General features: G+C 31.3%; 2 protein-coding genes across 2 annotated transcripts; one reads left to right on the plus strand and one right to left on the minus strand.

Moving 5' to 3' along the window:
• Positions 1–1,467: 1,467 nt before the first annotated feature.
• LOC110611358 (seipin-2) lies at positions 1,468–4,978 on the plus strand. The gene is made up of 2 exons (XM_021751636.2): positions 1,468–2,987; positions 3,777–4,978. The coding sequence occupies exons 1-2, from the start codon at positions 2,019–2,021 to the stop codon at positions 4,266–4,268; spliced, it is 1,461 nt and encodes a 486-aa protein (XP_021607328.2). The 5' UTR covers positions 1,468–2,018; the 3' UTR covers positions 4,269–4,978.
• Positions 4,979–6,107: 1,129 nt separating this feature from the next.
• LOC110611357 lies at positions 6,108–16,334 on the minus strand. Its single transcript, XM_021751635.2, has 7 exons — positions 15,142–16,334; positions 12,708–12,947; positions 10,128–10,217; positions 9,518–9,667; positions 8,418–8,542; positions 7,086–7,215; positions 6,108–6,446 (listed from the first exon to the last, which is right to left on the minus strand). The coding sequence occupies exons 1-7, from the start codon at positions 15,697–15,699 to the stop codon at positions 6,321–6,323; spliced, it is 1,419 nt and encodes a 472-aa protein (XP_021607327.1). The 5' UTR covers positions 15,700–16,334; the 3' UTR covers positions 6,108–6,320.
• Positions 16,335–18,307: the final 1,973 nt, after the last annotated feature.

Here is an 18,307-nt window from a genome sequence, read left to right on the forward strand (position 1 = left end):
ATTTTTTCACTATTCACTTTCTTACTTGGTTAATTATTTTTATAAAAATATTTCCTAATTATTTCTCAGTTTTTAGTGTATTCTTCATTTTTTTAAAAAAAATTTATTATATAATCCTATAATGTTAGAAAACTCATTATTTAGGAGCTTGATTTCAAAAAATATATATTAATTAATCATTCTATTACTTTAACCGTTATGTATTTTATTAGAAAATTTATTAATTAATTCTTTAATTTTATAAATATATTTATTATTTAATATTTTCATATTAAAAATATTTTTTTATAACACTTAATAGATAAAATTAATAAAAATATTAATTAGTTTATTTTTAAAATTTTAGAGATATTTTAATATATTTTTTAAATCAATTGACTAATCAATGAATTTTCGTATATCATAAAAATTAAATAATAATTTTATATTTTTATAATATTTAATAGTTAAAATTAATAAAGTAAATTTTTTTAAAATTTTAAAGATATTTTAGTATAATTTTTAAACTAAATACTAATTAATGAATTTATTTATATTATAGAATTAAATATTAATTTTTCTTATTATAATAAAAAATAATTTATTATTCTTTTTACATTCAAGCATTTATAAAATTACTCATATCTTTATTTTATTATGAAAATATTATATTTAAAAAATATTTTATTAACTGTTTTTAATTTTTAAAAAATAAAAAACAGAAATGCGTTACCAAACACACCCTTACTATCTTAATCTCATTGTTCAAATTTATTAATAGGTTTTTATAGCTTGTTGCACGGATTATTTATAAGTTTATTGTAATAAAATAATTTAACTATTTCACTTGGTTAAAGTTTTATTCACTCATTTGGCAAACCCAGATTTGAATCCATTTATCTCCAATTTTCCACTAAAAAAAAAAAAATCTTATACTATATTTTCAAAATTTGTTAATCATAAATTCTTAAACATAATAAATTTATAATTTAAAATCTATTCTCAATAAATTTAAATTTTATTTTTCTGGATATATATAATATTAAATTTTCACTTTTATTTTCTATTAAAAAAAAATACTCAGAAACTTAGTTTGGTGATAAGTATATTTGAATAAATATTAAAAATCACGTTATACTTCTCAATCCCATTTCAAAAAAAAAAATTTAGAATGGGCTTATATCTTTTTTTTGAGCTCTTGGAAGAGCTTTTATATTATCAAAAAATTATTTCATATAACGTTTTATATACCATTTAAATAATTAATAATTTTTTTTAGTTGGGATAAAAACATTGAGAGAGTAGTATATGAAATCTCTCAAATTTATCCAGATGTACTTACTATCAATCTAAGAAATAATTAATAATTATAACAATTAGTATTAACGAATATAACCTAAATTAATGAAAAATAGTATCCAATTCTCATCCCGCTACTCATTGATTAGCCTTGTTATTATTGATAAACTAATTAAATGGCAGTATAACTAGAGTTCAGTAAAAGCTTGACTTCCAAATCTAAACTCAAGTCAAGCTTAGGCTTAAAGAAAAATTAACGAGCTGAGACTGAACTCTTCCAACTCGGTTAAGCGTTTACGCCCTTTGTAGTATTCTATCACTGACTTCTCCATGCATGCTGAGATTTGAGAGAGAGAAAGAATAATATCAGCAATAAATATAGCAGACCAAATTAGAAACTTCTTACAGGTTTGCCAGCTAAGGTTCATCCTGCTTGAGCTCACAAGTATGGAGCAGTATTGAAGTGTGTGTTCCTCCGCAACTTATCCTAATCCCTGGACCAATAAGATTGGTGTAAAAGGTTGATCACTCAAATCATACATGAGATCAGACCTCAAAACAATCTCATTGGTTAGCATCCCGAGAAAATTATCAATCACAATCATGTCAGCCAAATTATCTTTTCCCACCTATAAAATTCATTCTGCACTTGGTAACTTCTCATACCACATGAATTCATTTTGTTAACTTCATAATTGGCACACTCATTAGCCACAAGTTCAATTCCTGCAAAAAAATTCATGGAACAATCCAAAAATCAGGAAGTTGGTAGCCAAACCCACGTAGAGTCTCCGAGTCTATACGATGCATTAAAATGTTGCCTAATCAAACTTGCCATAGGTGGAGATGACAAGCTTTTCATGGATCGAAACAGGTTGAAAGTGCAAGCTTTCAGCAATGGCTTTGAGCAGCAAGACTTGGGCTCTAGTTCAAAGGATTGTCAAAATTACTGTGCAGAACGTAGAAATGGTGAATCCTTGCAGGAAAATGAAAGGGTTAGCGCCGAGAAAGATAAGCACGTCGTATACGGGGCTACCAATGAATGGAACCATGAACATGCTGATGTGTCACAGGTAGTGAATTCTCCTTCAGAAGGCTGCAATCAATTTTCCTTGGACTTTCTTGCTTTCTTTGCAGCACTACTAACAAAGTTCTTAGGTTTTCAGTTCAGTCTTATGGTCAGTTTTTTAACATTTCCAATTTGGTTATCGTACTTCTCCTTCATGTTTATGATGTTTCCATTCCGAACTCTAAGACACATTAGAGGGTATTTCATTAAGAAACTGTTGAATTTCTGGGGTATTTCTGGCAGAAATGTCACTGAGAAAGCACAAAAATCAATAGGAAACATAGCAGTGAGATTTGGGTGTGCAATCTTCTGGTCAAGCTATGTATTTTTCATGCTCTTAGGGTTACTAGCATCAGGGTTTGTATTTGGAGGTCTATTGATGAGAAACATAGTAGATAAGCCTGTTCAGGCCAGAGAAATGATACTGAACTTCGACTACACAAAAACTAGTCCAGTTGCATTTGTGCCAGTAATGCCATACTCTGGCGTGAGCGATCCTTCTGGCCTAGTTGATAAGGATGATTTAAAAGCTGCCATGGAAGTTGGAGAACGTGTTATTCCTCACAATCAGAAATTGCAGCTTATAATTTCATTGACAGTGCCCGAGTCTGACTACAATCTCAAACTTGGCATCTTCCAGGTAACCTTTTTGTGTTTTTTTCTTATTCTCTCTGGCTTTTCTTTGGATGTTTTTGCATTAATATTAATTTCTACGTAGTTTGTGCTTCATGTTAGACTTATATTCAAAAATTGTCTAGGTGTAGGAATTTTGCAGTTAACAGTGAATTTGGAGTTCTATTTCTTTTTTTAACAATCCAAACCCATATGGGTCAACGGAATTTGATTTAGTTCTGGTTGATAGATATTTAAATAATTAAATTAAAATATTTAATAAATTTTAAGAAATTCAATTCATATATATGAGATCCATTTTTATTTATAATTATTTTATTAGAATTTATTAATTATGTTTTTAAATATATTAATAAATTATTTAAAATTTAAAAAATAATAAATAAATTTAAAATTACAAATGATGTAGTTTTAGAAAACTTATCTCTTAGTGGTGAAAGGATATTAACATAAAAGAATTGGAGCTCTGAAGAGACAAGTGTGTTAATTTATTTATGTAAAATATATTTTTTTTTCATTTTCTAATTTTAAGTAAACTGTAGTTTTCGTTTTATATAAACAAAAAAATTGAGAAACTCTATAAAAAAAATAAATTCAAACTATTTTCCAAATTTTAGCTGAGTTTGGAAATTAAACAAGGATAATAATTTTTCTAGTTTTCCATTCAAAAAATTGATAATTATATGAATACAAAATTCAATTTTCCAGTTTCATTACACTTTTTTTTAAAAGAATGACAGACTTATTCCTTGTAATTCAAAAAAAAAATCACATTGGCTGTTCTTTGTTCGTGAAGGTGAAGGTGGAATTCCTATCAGCAAGGGGAAAAGTCACTGCAAGCTCAAGCCATCCATGCATATTGCGATACAAAAGCCAACCCATCCGCTTTGTCGAAACTATCGTGAAGAGTCCTTCATTTCTTGCTGGTTTCCAATCAGAAACCCAGACCCTCAACGTGGAAATGAACCAATTCATCGAAGGACTCGAGCCCACTGCATACCTGAAGGTGATGCTAGAGTCTCGAGCTGAATACAAATCAGGTGCTGGCATTCCTGAAATCTATGGAGCATCACTCTCTCTTGAGTCTGATCTCCCACGACTGAAAAGATTAATCTGGAACTGGAGGAAAACCATTTTTGTTTGGACAAGCATTGTCTTGTTTTTTGTTGAGCTGATGTTCTTTTTACTCTTCTGTAGACCTGTGATTCTTCCAAGAGGAAAGCCTCGAATAGCGTATGATCAGAAAGAAGCTCGTTGTAACATCATCTGCTGGTATAGAAACAGGTGATCAGATCAGATCAGATGATGACTTCCAATCTCCAAGGTTGATGCATGGGTATTAATATTTTATTACAAGGAAGAGGAATTATGTTTGAAGGATTGGAAAATAATTATGGGAATGTAAGATAAAGTAAAAATTCTGTACACATCTGAAACTTCAATGTTATATTTATTTTCCAATTCTTTTCCACCATCTTGTGCTTCTTCTGTTTATTTATTTAAAAACCATAACTGCATGTTAGGAACTCTCAATTCTAAAACGTTGATGATTTTGCTCTTATTAATTTTCATTAGAATTTAATGATGTTTTAAATCATTACAATTTTCTTTTCTTTGCAGATTATATTCAGATGTTAGTTTAATGTAATGAAATAAATTTGCAGTTGACTAGCTTATTAAGTTCATATTTGATGAGATATTAAATGTTAAAGCATTCCTTATTTGTTTGATGATGAATTCAGTATCATTTTTAGAGAAGGGTTTTTTTTTATTTATTTATTTATTTATTTATTTATTTATTTATTTTTTTTACTTTCCCTCTGTCAAACTCTTCAGTTCTGGGCGCTTAGTGTAATTCCCATGGAGGTATTTAATCAATTAACTAGGGCTGTGCAATCAATTGGTTCGATTTCGAAATGAACCGAACTGAAAAAACTAAAAACTGAATTGTAAAATTCAGTTTAGTTATTTCAAACTGAAATCTATAATCTTTTTTAATTTTTTATTTTTAATTTCAGTAGAATAATTTAATAAATATTCTTCATAAATTTACTAATAAATATTATCCGAACACATAATGATAATATTTAAAAAATTTATATAAATTCATATAAAATTAAAAAATACGTATAAAATTAATATTTCACATGTATAAAATCGATTATTCGGTTTATCAGTTATTTAACACGTTTTAACTAAATCGAACTGAAAATTGAATAAGCTGGAAAATATTAACCAAACCGAACTGAATATTTCGATTAACTGAACCATTAAACCGAAATTAATCGGTTCGATTCGATTTTTCGATTTATGCTCTTCCCTACAATTAACCCTTGGCCAAACATCAACAATAGACATCCCATGACCCAACCCAGACAAAAAAAAATAATAATAAATAAAAAAATAAACCAAATTTTTGTGAAATATATATATATATATATATATTTAAACTCTAGACACCTTTTAAGTTGAGGATATAGAAAAAGAAAATGGCCTTACCAATCTGAAGTGAAGTTGCTGTTGAACTCAAATGGGAAAAATTCTCCCGGCGATGATTTTTGTTTTTTTTGTTTTTTTTTTTTTTTCCATTCACGAGATTCAAACTTACCCATATTGGTATAGGCAAGATGATTTTCGAAATCATTTGTAAGACCATACACTTCGAGCTGAACTTCTGAAAAGAAAATTATTCATTTGCTTTTGTTGAAGGTTGAGACCCACTTTCGTTGGATGATTATATCATAGCATAGGTGTTTCTTATACGTTCCAGCCATCTTAAATTTAAAATTTTTCCCACATTTATTATATTTAACTTTCAAATTTACATGAAATTTTAATAAAATAAATATAGAAAATATTGAACATTATAATTATTATTATTTAAAAAGTTTTGTAAATTTCAATTGGCAATTACATTGATTTAGAAAAAATTAAGAAAACATCCAGCCAGCCAAGCATCAAACGACCGCGGCTGGATTGAAGGGGACAATGATCAAATTACGGTTGGTGAGTAGGGCAAATGACCGTTGGTGGATAAATGGTAGTAGGGTTTTTCAAATGTTTTTTAAAAAATCAGGCTGAAGCGTCCAATCCCGCTGTTTCCTCAGCTCCGAGATGAAAACATATATTTCTCACTTCTAAAATCAAATTTTGTATTCTAGTCCAATTCAAAAGTTGACATTTGGTTTCAATCAAACATTCACACAAACAAAAACCTCGTAATTACAGAAAGAAAACGATGGCTACTCGTATAATTAAATAGATACAAGTGGTCTGGGTGATGGCCAGTTTGTGCGTTGAAATGCTGTTAGACTATTTACACTGGGTTGAAGTTATGGTATCAAAGCTCAAAGCCGCTGTTTAGCTGAACAGAAAACGATGGTCGACCAACGTCTGAGATTGGACTATCAATTCTAACAACTACCCCTGAACTCCCCACGTTCCCGTTCCACTTAGAACGCCCAATCTGCATTAAAGGGTACATTAAAAAAAAAAAAAATCGACCAAAAAAAGTTACCATCACAAGTTCACATGGACCTCTACTCAGATGAGGGCAATAACTTATTTCATTCTTTTGTTCCTAGTTTCTAGGGGTTTAGGTTTCTGTTTCTCACATTTCTATCAATCTTCTATCTTCATTTTTTTTTTATCTTTCTACAAATCTTCCATTTCTTAAGCCAAATCATCAATTAAAGCTTTACCAATTAAGCGTCAGTTAAATCTTATTGTTTTTATCGATTCCATTTCCTTGAACTTTTCTTTTCTTCTTTTTTTTTTTTTTTCTGTTCTTTTCTTTAATTCTCAACAAATGTTCAATGAGAAAAGGAAAAAAAAAAAAAAAAATTCTCCACTAACAACAATGTTTTCCTCAATTTTCCTACACCCTTCCAAAAACTCATTCTTTTGCATTGGTTATTGTTCTGAGAGGATTTCCTTTTACTTCTCCACCTCTTCTCTATATTTTTTAGATTCATCATCTTACAATTCTCCTTTTATGCTAAACAAGTATATTGAGAAGAAGAAATCAGGAGAACTGTGGGAAGGGAAGAAGATAAAGATCTGCAAGCAAGCCAACAAGCAAGCAGAGATAATAAAAGCAACTTACAGACAATGATGCAAATATGGAAGGGTGTGTCGTGAATGCACAGCCGCAGATCAGATTTAGTTGTTCATTAACTGAATGAATAAGTTCTGCTCGCAACCCAGGATTGCTTCCACCAAAAGTTGGGCACAAACTAGCAAGTGAAAGACGGAACAAAATTAAATCACAGTGATCTAAAGAAGGAAGATCAAAATGAAAGACAAGAGGTGCAATATACAACTCCTAAACAATCATGCTCCCATTGAATACCATAGCCAGTATGCCATGAAATATACACACACACACACATGCATTAATCTCAAACGATATTAATCAATTCCTCCAAGAACAAGAATAAGACCAGGTGAAGAATATGGTTATCCTACAGTTAGTTAATTGCACAGTGGAACAATGTAAATTATATAGAGATAATTTGACAAGAAGGAAAACTGGGAAAATGAAGAAAAGGAGAAAGCCAATGCAAGAAGAGGCTGCCTGATTCCAAGGATCCTTGATGAGGCTTTCAATAGCTTCGCTTGAAAGGAAAATTCTGTTGGCTAGCTACTTAGTGGTTGAGTGCCCATCTCATAGAGTTGGAGGCCAAGAATTTAAAACCCGAATGTCCCTTCTCTCTCTAACTATTTCCAATGCATAAAAAGGAGGAGATTTCTGCTGTAAAAGATGCATACAGCGCATTTGAAAAGTTTGGATTTTTGCTACAGATCAGATTTGATTGATGAATCACAGAATGCAGCAAAGGTACGTTCTTATTGTCCAAATTTCTAGTTCCCTAAAATAAAATGCTGTAAATGTTCAATCAACATAAACTAGGTACTGTACGTTATAAGCCAAAAGCACAATAGGGCTGAAACTGACCCAATAAGCAGCAAAGATAGACTAATCCCAAAGATATTTCTTTTATTTCATTTCCTTTTCATTTCCATTTTTAACGATTTATCACAAGCAATGCAAAACATTCAGCATTCACTGGCTCACCTTTCTTTTTCTAAAAAAAAATCATGTTATTCAATAAAATATCTATCTTCCATGCTTGAAAATACCAACAATCAGGTGAACATTTATCCTCATGGCACTAGTGTAGCATTGGAGTAACCATGTCACTGACAAAAAGAACCATAGGGCAACTCTGAACAGAGATCAAAAATGGCTTTTAGACCATTAAAGAAGTTATGGCACAGCTAGTAATACTAATCTCATAAATTATATTTTTTACAGATTATGGCAGGTCTTAAAAGACATGGTCAATGCAATCATTCTGCTCAGCTCATCCTCGTGCTATTGTAATGAGATGATCATGGGACATTATAAATATGAAAGGAAACCTGAAAAGTTTACCTGAACTGAACTGTAGGCCTCACCATTAGACCTGATCTCTGCCATGCTAAGGCTTGTGAAAAACCTAATGTGAATGATTTGTCAGGCCACTGTACCATCGGAGTGATGCGTGTACCCCACTTGTTCTGGCAAGACATTTAAGCAGTGAACTTTTTTACAAATCAAAGGAACTTATTCAAATTATTATTTTGCATTCAAGTCCTTTCCAAACTAAATAACAACAAAATTCATTAAGGTGTCAATGTTTGACATGAGTTGGTTTCAGAGTTGATAATACACACATATACACACAAGTATACACACCCCCTTGGTTAGGTGGTCTCATTATTTCATAGATTCATACTTATTAACGGCACACCTCAAGCTCAAGACATGCTAGGCTCTAACCTAGCACCACTACAGGAGAAAGGCGGGTGAGATTCATCAGGCAGTTTGCCTTGTGAGTCTAAGCATACGCCACATACAAGGCTGTAGAAAGGCATGCCTTCATTATTTCCACCTTCGCAAGCACTTCCATTGGCTAAAAAATACTACCATTCAACCAAAAATTTGCCAATCTACCAGAATTCAATACTGAGTATCTGGTAACTAGTCCTAAAAATCTCCTCAAACCACCATATCAATGATCATGAACCTCCCATATTTCCATTTTCAATACTTGCTGTCCTTTTAATCCCTCTTCCTGTACATTTTTTTAATGCTTATTAATGCTTTATAAATTAGTAATTTTGATAAGCTTGGTTAAATAGAGCTACAACTATGTTACTTAAGTTCTTTTAATTTTTATTAAATTTTAGTTTTGCATCTCATCTCATTCAAGCGTGCACCTTGCTCCTTGACCTTTAATAACTATGCATTGATTAGAAAGTAAATTTCTGAATACAACTTTAACTTATTTGACCATGAATAACTATTAAAGAGATGTAATTTCAAATGCATACCAACACTATGGATTAACAATATACTTTTAACATCTTTGTTAGACGTCTAACAACTAAATGACAAATTTATAGTAAAATTTCAAATATCTCTATCCAAATGCAAAAAAAAATTGTCTTAAAATAATCAAGAACTAGCCATCTATTCATACAGAACCTGACCTTGTGAGAGAAGCTAAATCTCATTTCTCCAGGATATTGACCCTGAGCTTGGAGAAGTCCTCCCATAAAGGGCAGAAAAGCACTTGTAGTCAGCCCCTCACCTGACACATAGGTAAACTGACCATTTGGAAACTGCAAATCCACGAAGGACTGCTTGTAGAAAACAGCAGTAAGAGGAGAAAGCATAAGAAATTTGAGAATTCATCTCAAGAAACTGAAATGAGTAAAGGTAAGCATTAAAGAAATTGCTGTAACAGCACTTTTCTTGATAATTAGACTTCTGTTACAAGATAGAAAAACTATTCTTTCATTCATGAAATAAATATCACTTCAACTTTAAGAATGCACATGGGTGATAAATGCAACCTTGTCAAAAATTTAATATCAATCGCAGAGCCCCCACCCACAATATTTTTTGTTTAACATCGTCAAGAAAATCATGCTCAGTGGTTATTTCTTATTATATTTAATGTGAAGTAAGATTTTAAGTTTTTAGCTAAAAGGAGTTACCATATTGATAATAATCTTGTTTCCCTTTTGAATACAACAACTGGATTCAAGAAAATAGCCAATGAAATCTATCATATTTATTTCAGAAGTTATAACGTACACAAGCTAATGGATTGAGACAGAGCATTGACATCAACAGCCACCTTCTATGCTTTGACCATACAGCAGGACAAAGAGAATGCATTCCATTCTGAAAAAAAAAAAGTCAGTCTTTAAGAACCACTAAAGAATAAGCACATCTAGATCCAAATTTAGATATACTATAATGTCAATATAGAGATTACCATCTTAGATGTAAAAAATGTCAATGCTAATCCAAGCATAGCAACAAAGGGCACCACCATCAAACTAATATAAAATCCAGAAGTGACAAAGCAGAAGTATTGCTATAATATTAAGTGAATAAATTAAAAATGCGCAATACAGCACATAGAGGTAATGTATATTATATCGCAAACAATTATGAGCAAGCAAACCACTAACATTCAGTGATTACTTAAAACCATTAAATCTGGAGGCCAATTGTAGAAAAAAAATTCAGATGAAAGCCAAGGTCAAGAAAATATATTTGGAAAGGTTGGTAAAACTTAGGGGTGTAATTGAACCGAGCCAAGCTTTAAAAAGCTCAGGCTTGATTAGCAAAAAAATTTGAGAGCTCGACTCATGAAAAAATTATTAATCTCGAGCTCGATTCATAAGGAGCTCGTTTATCACCTTAGCGAGCCAAATCGAGCTCAACTTGTTTGCATACTCAAAAACTCGAGTTCAAGCTGCATTAAATAAATAATTCCAACTCAAATTCAAGCTTGTTAAAATTATAACAAAACTTCACTTGAGTTTAACTTATTTAAATTTAAAATAAATTTTAAACTATTGGAAAACTAAGAGACTTCAAATAAAATTTAATTTCTAAAATTTCATTAAAGTCTCTTGAAACTAAAAATTTGGTTTGAACCATATAGAACTCTAAAAAGAGGTTGTGTTTTTATAGAGAAGCTATACTCCACTTCTCCCATAAATTTTCGATGTGGGATTCAGGAGGCTATTCAGCACTCACACTTGCACAATATTTATTGCTATGTGAAATTTGTTTCATATTTGGACTCCTGGCGCAGTGGCGCTTGCACAATATTTATTGCTACGTGAAATTTGTTTCACATTTGGACTCTTGGCGCAATGGTGCAGCAAGCAAGGCATTGCTCTCTCACCCTCGATTTGATTCTCAACAATGAAAAATTTTTCAAAATTTTTTCTTTTTAATTTTCTTATTAATTAGCTAAAAAATTATTATATAATAATAAATTAAATATTTAAATATTTTAAAGTTTCATTATTATTTCTTATTATTATTATTATTATTATTAATATTTAACTCATTGACCCTAATACTACTTACAAAACCTTTAATTAATTATATAAAATGCATCTAGAATAAGTTCAATATTATATAATAATGAGTTCAATAATCATTTGATCAAATATTTACAAAGTTTTATATAAAATTTATTAAAGTATATAAAATGACATTTAAATCTATATGCAAATGTTCTATCTAAATAAGGGGGGGGGAGAGAGAGAGAGAGAGAGAGAGAGAGAGTTATATTTAAATTATGTAGTTTTAAAATTAAAACTACGTAGATTTGCTGCTACTACTAAGAGATGTTAATATATTGTCTTTTAATTACTAACAATAGCCGATTAAGAAAGACTTAAAAAAATATACCTTTTAGAAGGTACAAAGGGAGTGTCTACTTAAAGAGACATATAGTGAGAGATATATATAAATAAATAATATAGTTATTCAATCAGAGGGAGAGAGATAAATAAAGTAACAATATATATGATTATAAAGTTTAATATTATTTAATCTTGTAAGGGTCTAAAAATTAAGAAGAGAAAAATAATATAAATGAATATTATAAATTAAGAGTGGATTTAAGATAATATCACTTATATCATCATTGTTATAGTACTTATAACTTTTTCTATCAAAGAGTATTTATAATATTACTTAACTTTTTTTAGAAATATGTATTAGCTAGTATTTATTATTTACATTAAAAATATATTTATATCTAATATATTAAATTTATTCCTATATGACAAATTTAAAATTAAATTATAAATTATTATATTTTATTCAGTTTTTTAATAATTATACTATAATTTTCAACAGTAAATTATATTTAGAAAAAAATTAACACTAAGATAAATATAACTATACATTTATAAAATATAAAACTAACATAAATATTTAGGTGAACTACAAATGATATAACCAATGAACATGTTTAATGAGTTTATGAACGAGCCTAGTATTGAATCCTATTTGTGAGCCTTACAAATATGCTTGTTCACAAGCCAACTCATAAGTTTGATTGACGAGCTTGTTCGTGAACTTAAAAACAAGTCGAGCTCACTCGGCTTAACGAGTCGAAAACTATCAAATTCAAGCTCGATTCATTTATTAAATGAGCTTAAAAATTGAGCTTGACTTAGACTCGTTTAGAAAACGAGTCGGAGTTTTTATCGAGCCGAGTGTTGAATAGTTCACGAATAGCTTAGTTCGATTACACCCTAGTAAAACTATAACCAAAAACCTTCCTATCTTCTTCAGAACTCATCTCCAATTACATTCAATCTCAGTTGATAACCAGGTTGACCAAAGAATCATTCATACCTTCCTATCATAACCATACCAAAGCAAGTGTTGCTTTGACAGATGAACAGGTAGAAGAAGTGTTGAGTCACGAACAAATAGTACTGGTCCAAGCTGGACAAGAAAGAGAGATGAATTGTCATTTCCTGATGTGGAACTGCCATGTGATGCCTCCACTCTCCATAGATCTCCCCTTGCAACCATAGAACTCTCTAGGTTGTTAGTTCTACTCTCATAAGTTGATGTGATATTTATGGCCCCCTGCACCCAGTCAAAAATAAATCATTCAAAATCTGCAAAAAAGAAATATTCTAAAAAACACATGACACTTGATAGTGGTTCCTTAGCTGCAATGATAATGAAATTATAAATATAGAGCTACTAAATTACTAACAAGGGGAAAAATGTTGTCACTATAGATGTTAATGATTTCCTCGTTAACTATAAATGCCTCTCAATTCGCTAGAAGAAATTACTACACCAAACTAACAAAAGTTAGTTTACATATAAGCTGAGTACTTGCATGTGCAATACATATGCTTATCATGAACCCTGCAAACTTGAAAGGAAAAGCAGATGAGTGACTAAAGAGAAGCAAAATGATTTTGAATGAACAAAGTTCCATATGACTAATTATTACAATTTTTACAATACCTCTACCAACCTCTCAGCCCTTATTCAAGAAGTAGGCATGATTTAAATCAATCATTCTCCTAAAACTCAAACTACTTCCATGAAATTAACTAACAATTTTATTTCTATTAAATTTTAAATAATACATTTAATCTATTCTTTCATGACTCTTCTTCCAATCATCTCTAGAAATTGCAGAGGGTGACTTTCAAAATAATGCATTAAAGAAACTTACATGAAGCTATTCCTACCATCTAGAATGAACACCAAAATGTTCAATTTAAATGTTGTAGGTCTTGTGTTACAATAATACTAAGAACAGGGGCTGTGAGAATATAGATACATGTATAAATAGGGAATATAGCAACTGATTTCAGTAATGAAGAATTCAATAAAACAACAATTCCTTCTCTCCCTATTTTTCTTTCTCTCTCTCTCCCCCTCTCAATTCTATTCTCTTCTCATCTAACATGATTCTTTCTCTCATCTCACTCTAATCTTCTACTTCTCATCTCAATTTCTTCTCTTTCTCATCTCTAAATTCTATTATCAATCTCTATTCTTGATATCTTGCTTGATGTTCTTATTGTGATGCTCAGTTATAATTTTTTCAATTGCATATGAATTGCCACACTTTATCAACAATGGCCTTCCTACATAACCATGTCTGATATCATTTCTACATTCATAATTAATCATATGTCAAAAGAAAATTGTATAGTCTACATAGAAGAGACTTTATAGGTTTTTTTTTCTTTTCTTTTTTTGAAGCTTCCTAAGTAGCCTCAATCACTAGCTTAAGCAGCATATAGACAATTAAATAAGAGAGCACTCAGCACCAAAGGAAGCAAGAAACCAACATTTGCAAGAGACAGCTGAAAAAGAAGTGGACAAATACAACAGAGTCCATTAGGGAATCAGATGGTCCTAAATTTAAATTTGCTAAGAGTAGAGAACGTAATCCAAAAAAAAAAAGCTCAGCTTTTGTTTTTCAATTGTTCCATCTCTGCAATTATTAACAATGGCAAGGCCCTTCAGATCTAAATTGCAAACGGTTTTAAGAGTTAGAATTCAATCCCAAAAAAGATCAAGCAGACATACAATCATTTCAGGGGCTTCTTATTTTGAAAGAAAGTAAATAATTTGTTTCACAAAGCATTCAAATTTTAGAAAATTGTTATATTTTACCTCACATATTAAATGAAGTAAAACTTATTTTTCATAAAGCAATCACTTCACATAAAGCATATTAGATTAACGGAAGAATAGCAATACTTCACACAAAAAAAAAGTATAAAAATCATTTATTTTCCATAAAATAAATATAAAAATAATATTACTTTATAGTTTATATCAATAAAAAATGTATCAATATATTTATATTCAATAATAAAACAATACAAATGACATTATTCATCGTTGTTAGATTAAAAATCATACTACTTCATTGCATTGATTTTATGAAAAAGATTATATTTATCATATGCTCATCAAATATAACTATCTAAGAGATTAAAAATATAACTACATGCTCAAATTTTTGCAAGTGATCAAAATTTTTCTGGCAATCTAATATATTTTTCTATGAAATAATAACTTCACCCAAAAAGAAAAAATAAATCACGCCCCCGATTCTAATAGATAAAATTCAACTTAGATGCATCAAATAGGTAGACAAAGTAATCTAACATTCTATATAGCATTCACCAAAAAAAAGAAACTCTTTAATAAACAAAAACCACCATTCATGTGCTGCCATAAACACTTCTATGCATAACATAGAAACTGGAGGGAAAAAAAAACTGTTGGCCATAGTCATTACCTGTGGCTTACCAAGATGGCCCACGGATTTCAAATTAAACCCACCTGTTTCTTCGTCTGGCGAACCGCCCAGCTTACCGCCAGTAACATCATTCTCCACAAACCCATAATCCCTCAACCTCTCACTCACCAGTCCCAACTCGCACTCCACACCCACCCGATTACTCCTTTTACCATCCATCCTCACGTCCATCCCAACAGCCTCCTCCTGCTTAAAAGGCACCGGCAACCTCCTAAAGAACTGCTGCACTAACCCATTCAAGCACGCCCCAAAATCTGCCCCAGCTTGGCCAATTCTGTTCCCAAAATCGAAAATCGCAGAAACCCCATTTATCCCAGAATTATCAGTTAATACTCCAAAATCCCTTCTATTGAAATTGTGGCCTGGGAATTCCAAATCGAAAAGCTTCGATTTCTGAGGGTTGGGCCAGGGAAAAGCTGCCGTGTTTGTCATATGGGACTGAATAAGGCCCGTAAATCCCTGCGCCAGCCGGTCCGCAAGGTCCTGGCCATGCCGCTGTACTTCCTCCCATGCTTCGAAAGATCTTTCCACCGACATTGGCTATATAATTCAACAACTCATAAATTACCACAAAAGGAATTGTCGGCCACAGCAGAAAATCAGGTCTTTACGGGTTAGGTGCTGACAGTTTATACTGTTGCTGAACTGATAGGTAGAGAGAAATACGTAAATGATTCAATATTTTGGGTAAGGATAAAACTGAACTTTAACGTTATTGCTTTTCCAAAAGCTACAAAAGAAGAAAATCCAAAAACCCCAGCAAACGAAAACCTATGGATTTGAAATCAGAAGCAGAGAAATAAATTAGTCCAGTCCTTTATTTTTCCTTTTGCTTTAAGCAAAGCAATAGCACAAAAACAACGAATATACTGGGAATAGTCTAAAGCCAATGAGAAAAAAAAAAATTAAAGGAATAAAATTGAAATTAGGGTTTGATTTGAAGGAGGAAACAGAAACTGAGAATAATTATCGGAAGGGAAAAAGAGCGCAGAAGATAGAAGATTTGATTTGAGTGGGAGGTCGATGATGGAGTGATTTTCTCCTTTTAGCAATAAGAAGGGACCTGTACCTGTACAGATAGAGACAGTGGAAAATGTGCGTAGGGTTGGAGTTGGGAGTAGGAACGTTTCCAAAGCGCACGGGATGCGTAATGCGCACATAGATTTCTACTTTCCTAGTCTTCTGCCACGTTGATGTGGTTTTCTGGATAGAGAATTTTTTAGGCTAGCCAAATATTTATATTAATTTTTTACCCATTTATTTTAAGCGTAAGCTTACTTAATGCGGTTAAATTTGATACAATTATTTATATATTTTTAATATTATATTATTTATTTTGATTAATTTTTTTAATTTTATTGAATTTTTATGTTTAATTATATAACCTTTAATTTTAGTCAATTATTTGATATTTTATTTAATTTTTAATATTTTTATAGATTCAAAAAATAAACAAGACATTTTAGAGATAAATGATAAAATTTAGAGAGATTTTGAAGAAATAGAAAAAAATATGAATAACTCCGTATTTTTATCTCTATCTCTACTCTGTATTTTGCATTTATAACTCATGTTTTTTACTAAACGAGAATTAGACCACATATTTTGCTAATTAAATATTATAAGAATATTAATTGGATTGTGAAATGAATATTTGACTTGTAGAGTTTTTGACAAAATAATAATAGAGTTTGTAAAATTAATTAGACAATTATCAGTTTATCGGGAGATATGTGATAATTTTTAGTTAATTAATTTGATTTTACTCGGAAGAAATAATCAATTATCTTAGTATTACTTGTTCTAGATTTGATAATTAAGATTAGATTGTTAACCAAATGAATTAACTGAATCAGATTCAAGTGAAATTAAAATATCATAGTACTTAATATTAATTGTTTCACGAATTCTGCCTTGTTGAGTGTTTAATTTTATTCCTTAGTTTATTTCAAGTTTATAATCATCATTTATAACTGGTAGTCTAAATAATAATTAGATCTATAAATATTTTAATACTTAATTTTTAATCCCCGTGAATACAATACTCTACTCCCTCTTTATTACTTGAGACGATCTCGTACACTTGTGAGCCTATCAAGTTTTCGGCGCCGTTGCCAAGGCCGGGACTACATACATCATTGAGCGCCTATGAAAAATCAAAATGGTTATTTAAGCACGATCAATTATTTAGTGTCATATGTATATACATTAACACTCAATTGATTCATATAGAAACACTTTGGAGAGAAGAAGAATCGAGGTATAGGAATCAGCGCCGTCGAAGCGGTAGCTGGACAAGGACAGGGTTTAGTGCTTTTGCATATTCATTTTTGCATTTGCTTCTGTGTGGTTTCAAGTTAGGCTGGTTTCAATTTTCCCCTGCCTTTAGGGAGGGGAAGGCTACTCAGTTTTGTCCTTCTCACTTCTGCTCGAATCTCTCATCTTGTTGGCGCGGTGGGGTTTGGTTTTTGTTTTCTTTGTGTTTTGTGTTTATTTTGCATGTCCTTGTCAGTTTCACTGAAGAGTTCTATTTGATACTGCTATGGGGATTTGCTCGATTTTGCTATTTAGAGGAGATTTCGACTGTGAGACGTACGCATTTTGAGATAGCATCGTTATGCCTAGTGACCACCTCTCCTGCGTCCTCTTCCAAGTTGTCAAGCTGTGTGTTCGCTGCTCTTCTCACCAAGGGTTTTTTCTGGGTTGCACTGCATATCTGTTCTTTATTTTTGTTCATGTTGTGGTGGGTTCTGGTGGATTTGGTTATTTGTTGGTTGGTGTTTGGTTATTCCAATGGTAGAGCTTTTCTTCAGTAGTGCCCGTTCCATTTTTTGTTGCTCATTTTTTCTTGGTTGCATATTTGTTTTGTGGTTTGGTTGCTCCTGTTATCAATTGCTATTGGTTTGCTTTTGTCAATCGGTTACTATTCTCGATGGCGGCTCTGATAGTGGAAGATTTCAAGCAGTGGTTGTTCTTCTTTACTGTTTGGGGGTCTGTTTTGGGTTAATTTGGTTTGTGCAGTTTGGTTTGTTTTTTCGGTGGTTTTGGGTGGTTTGTTTGTGGTGTAATTTGGGTGTTTATGGGTCTGAATTTGTATTTCTTTTTGGACCTTTGGCTTTTCTCCTAATCCCTTTTGCCCACTAAA

The sequence above is a fragment of the Manihot esculenta genome, chromosome 3 (genome assembly GCF_001659605.2).
Source record: "Manihot esculenta cultivar AM560-2 chromosome 3, M.esculenta_v8, whole genome shotgun sequence".
NCBI classification, from domain to species: domain Eukaryota; kingdom Viridiplantae; phylum Streptophyta; class Magnoliopsida; order Malpighiales; family Euphorbiaceae; genus Manihot; species Manihot esculenta.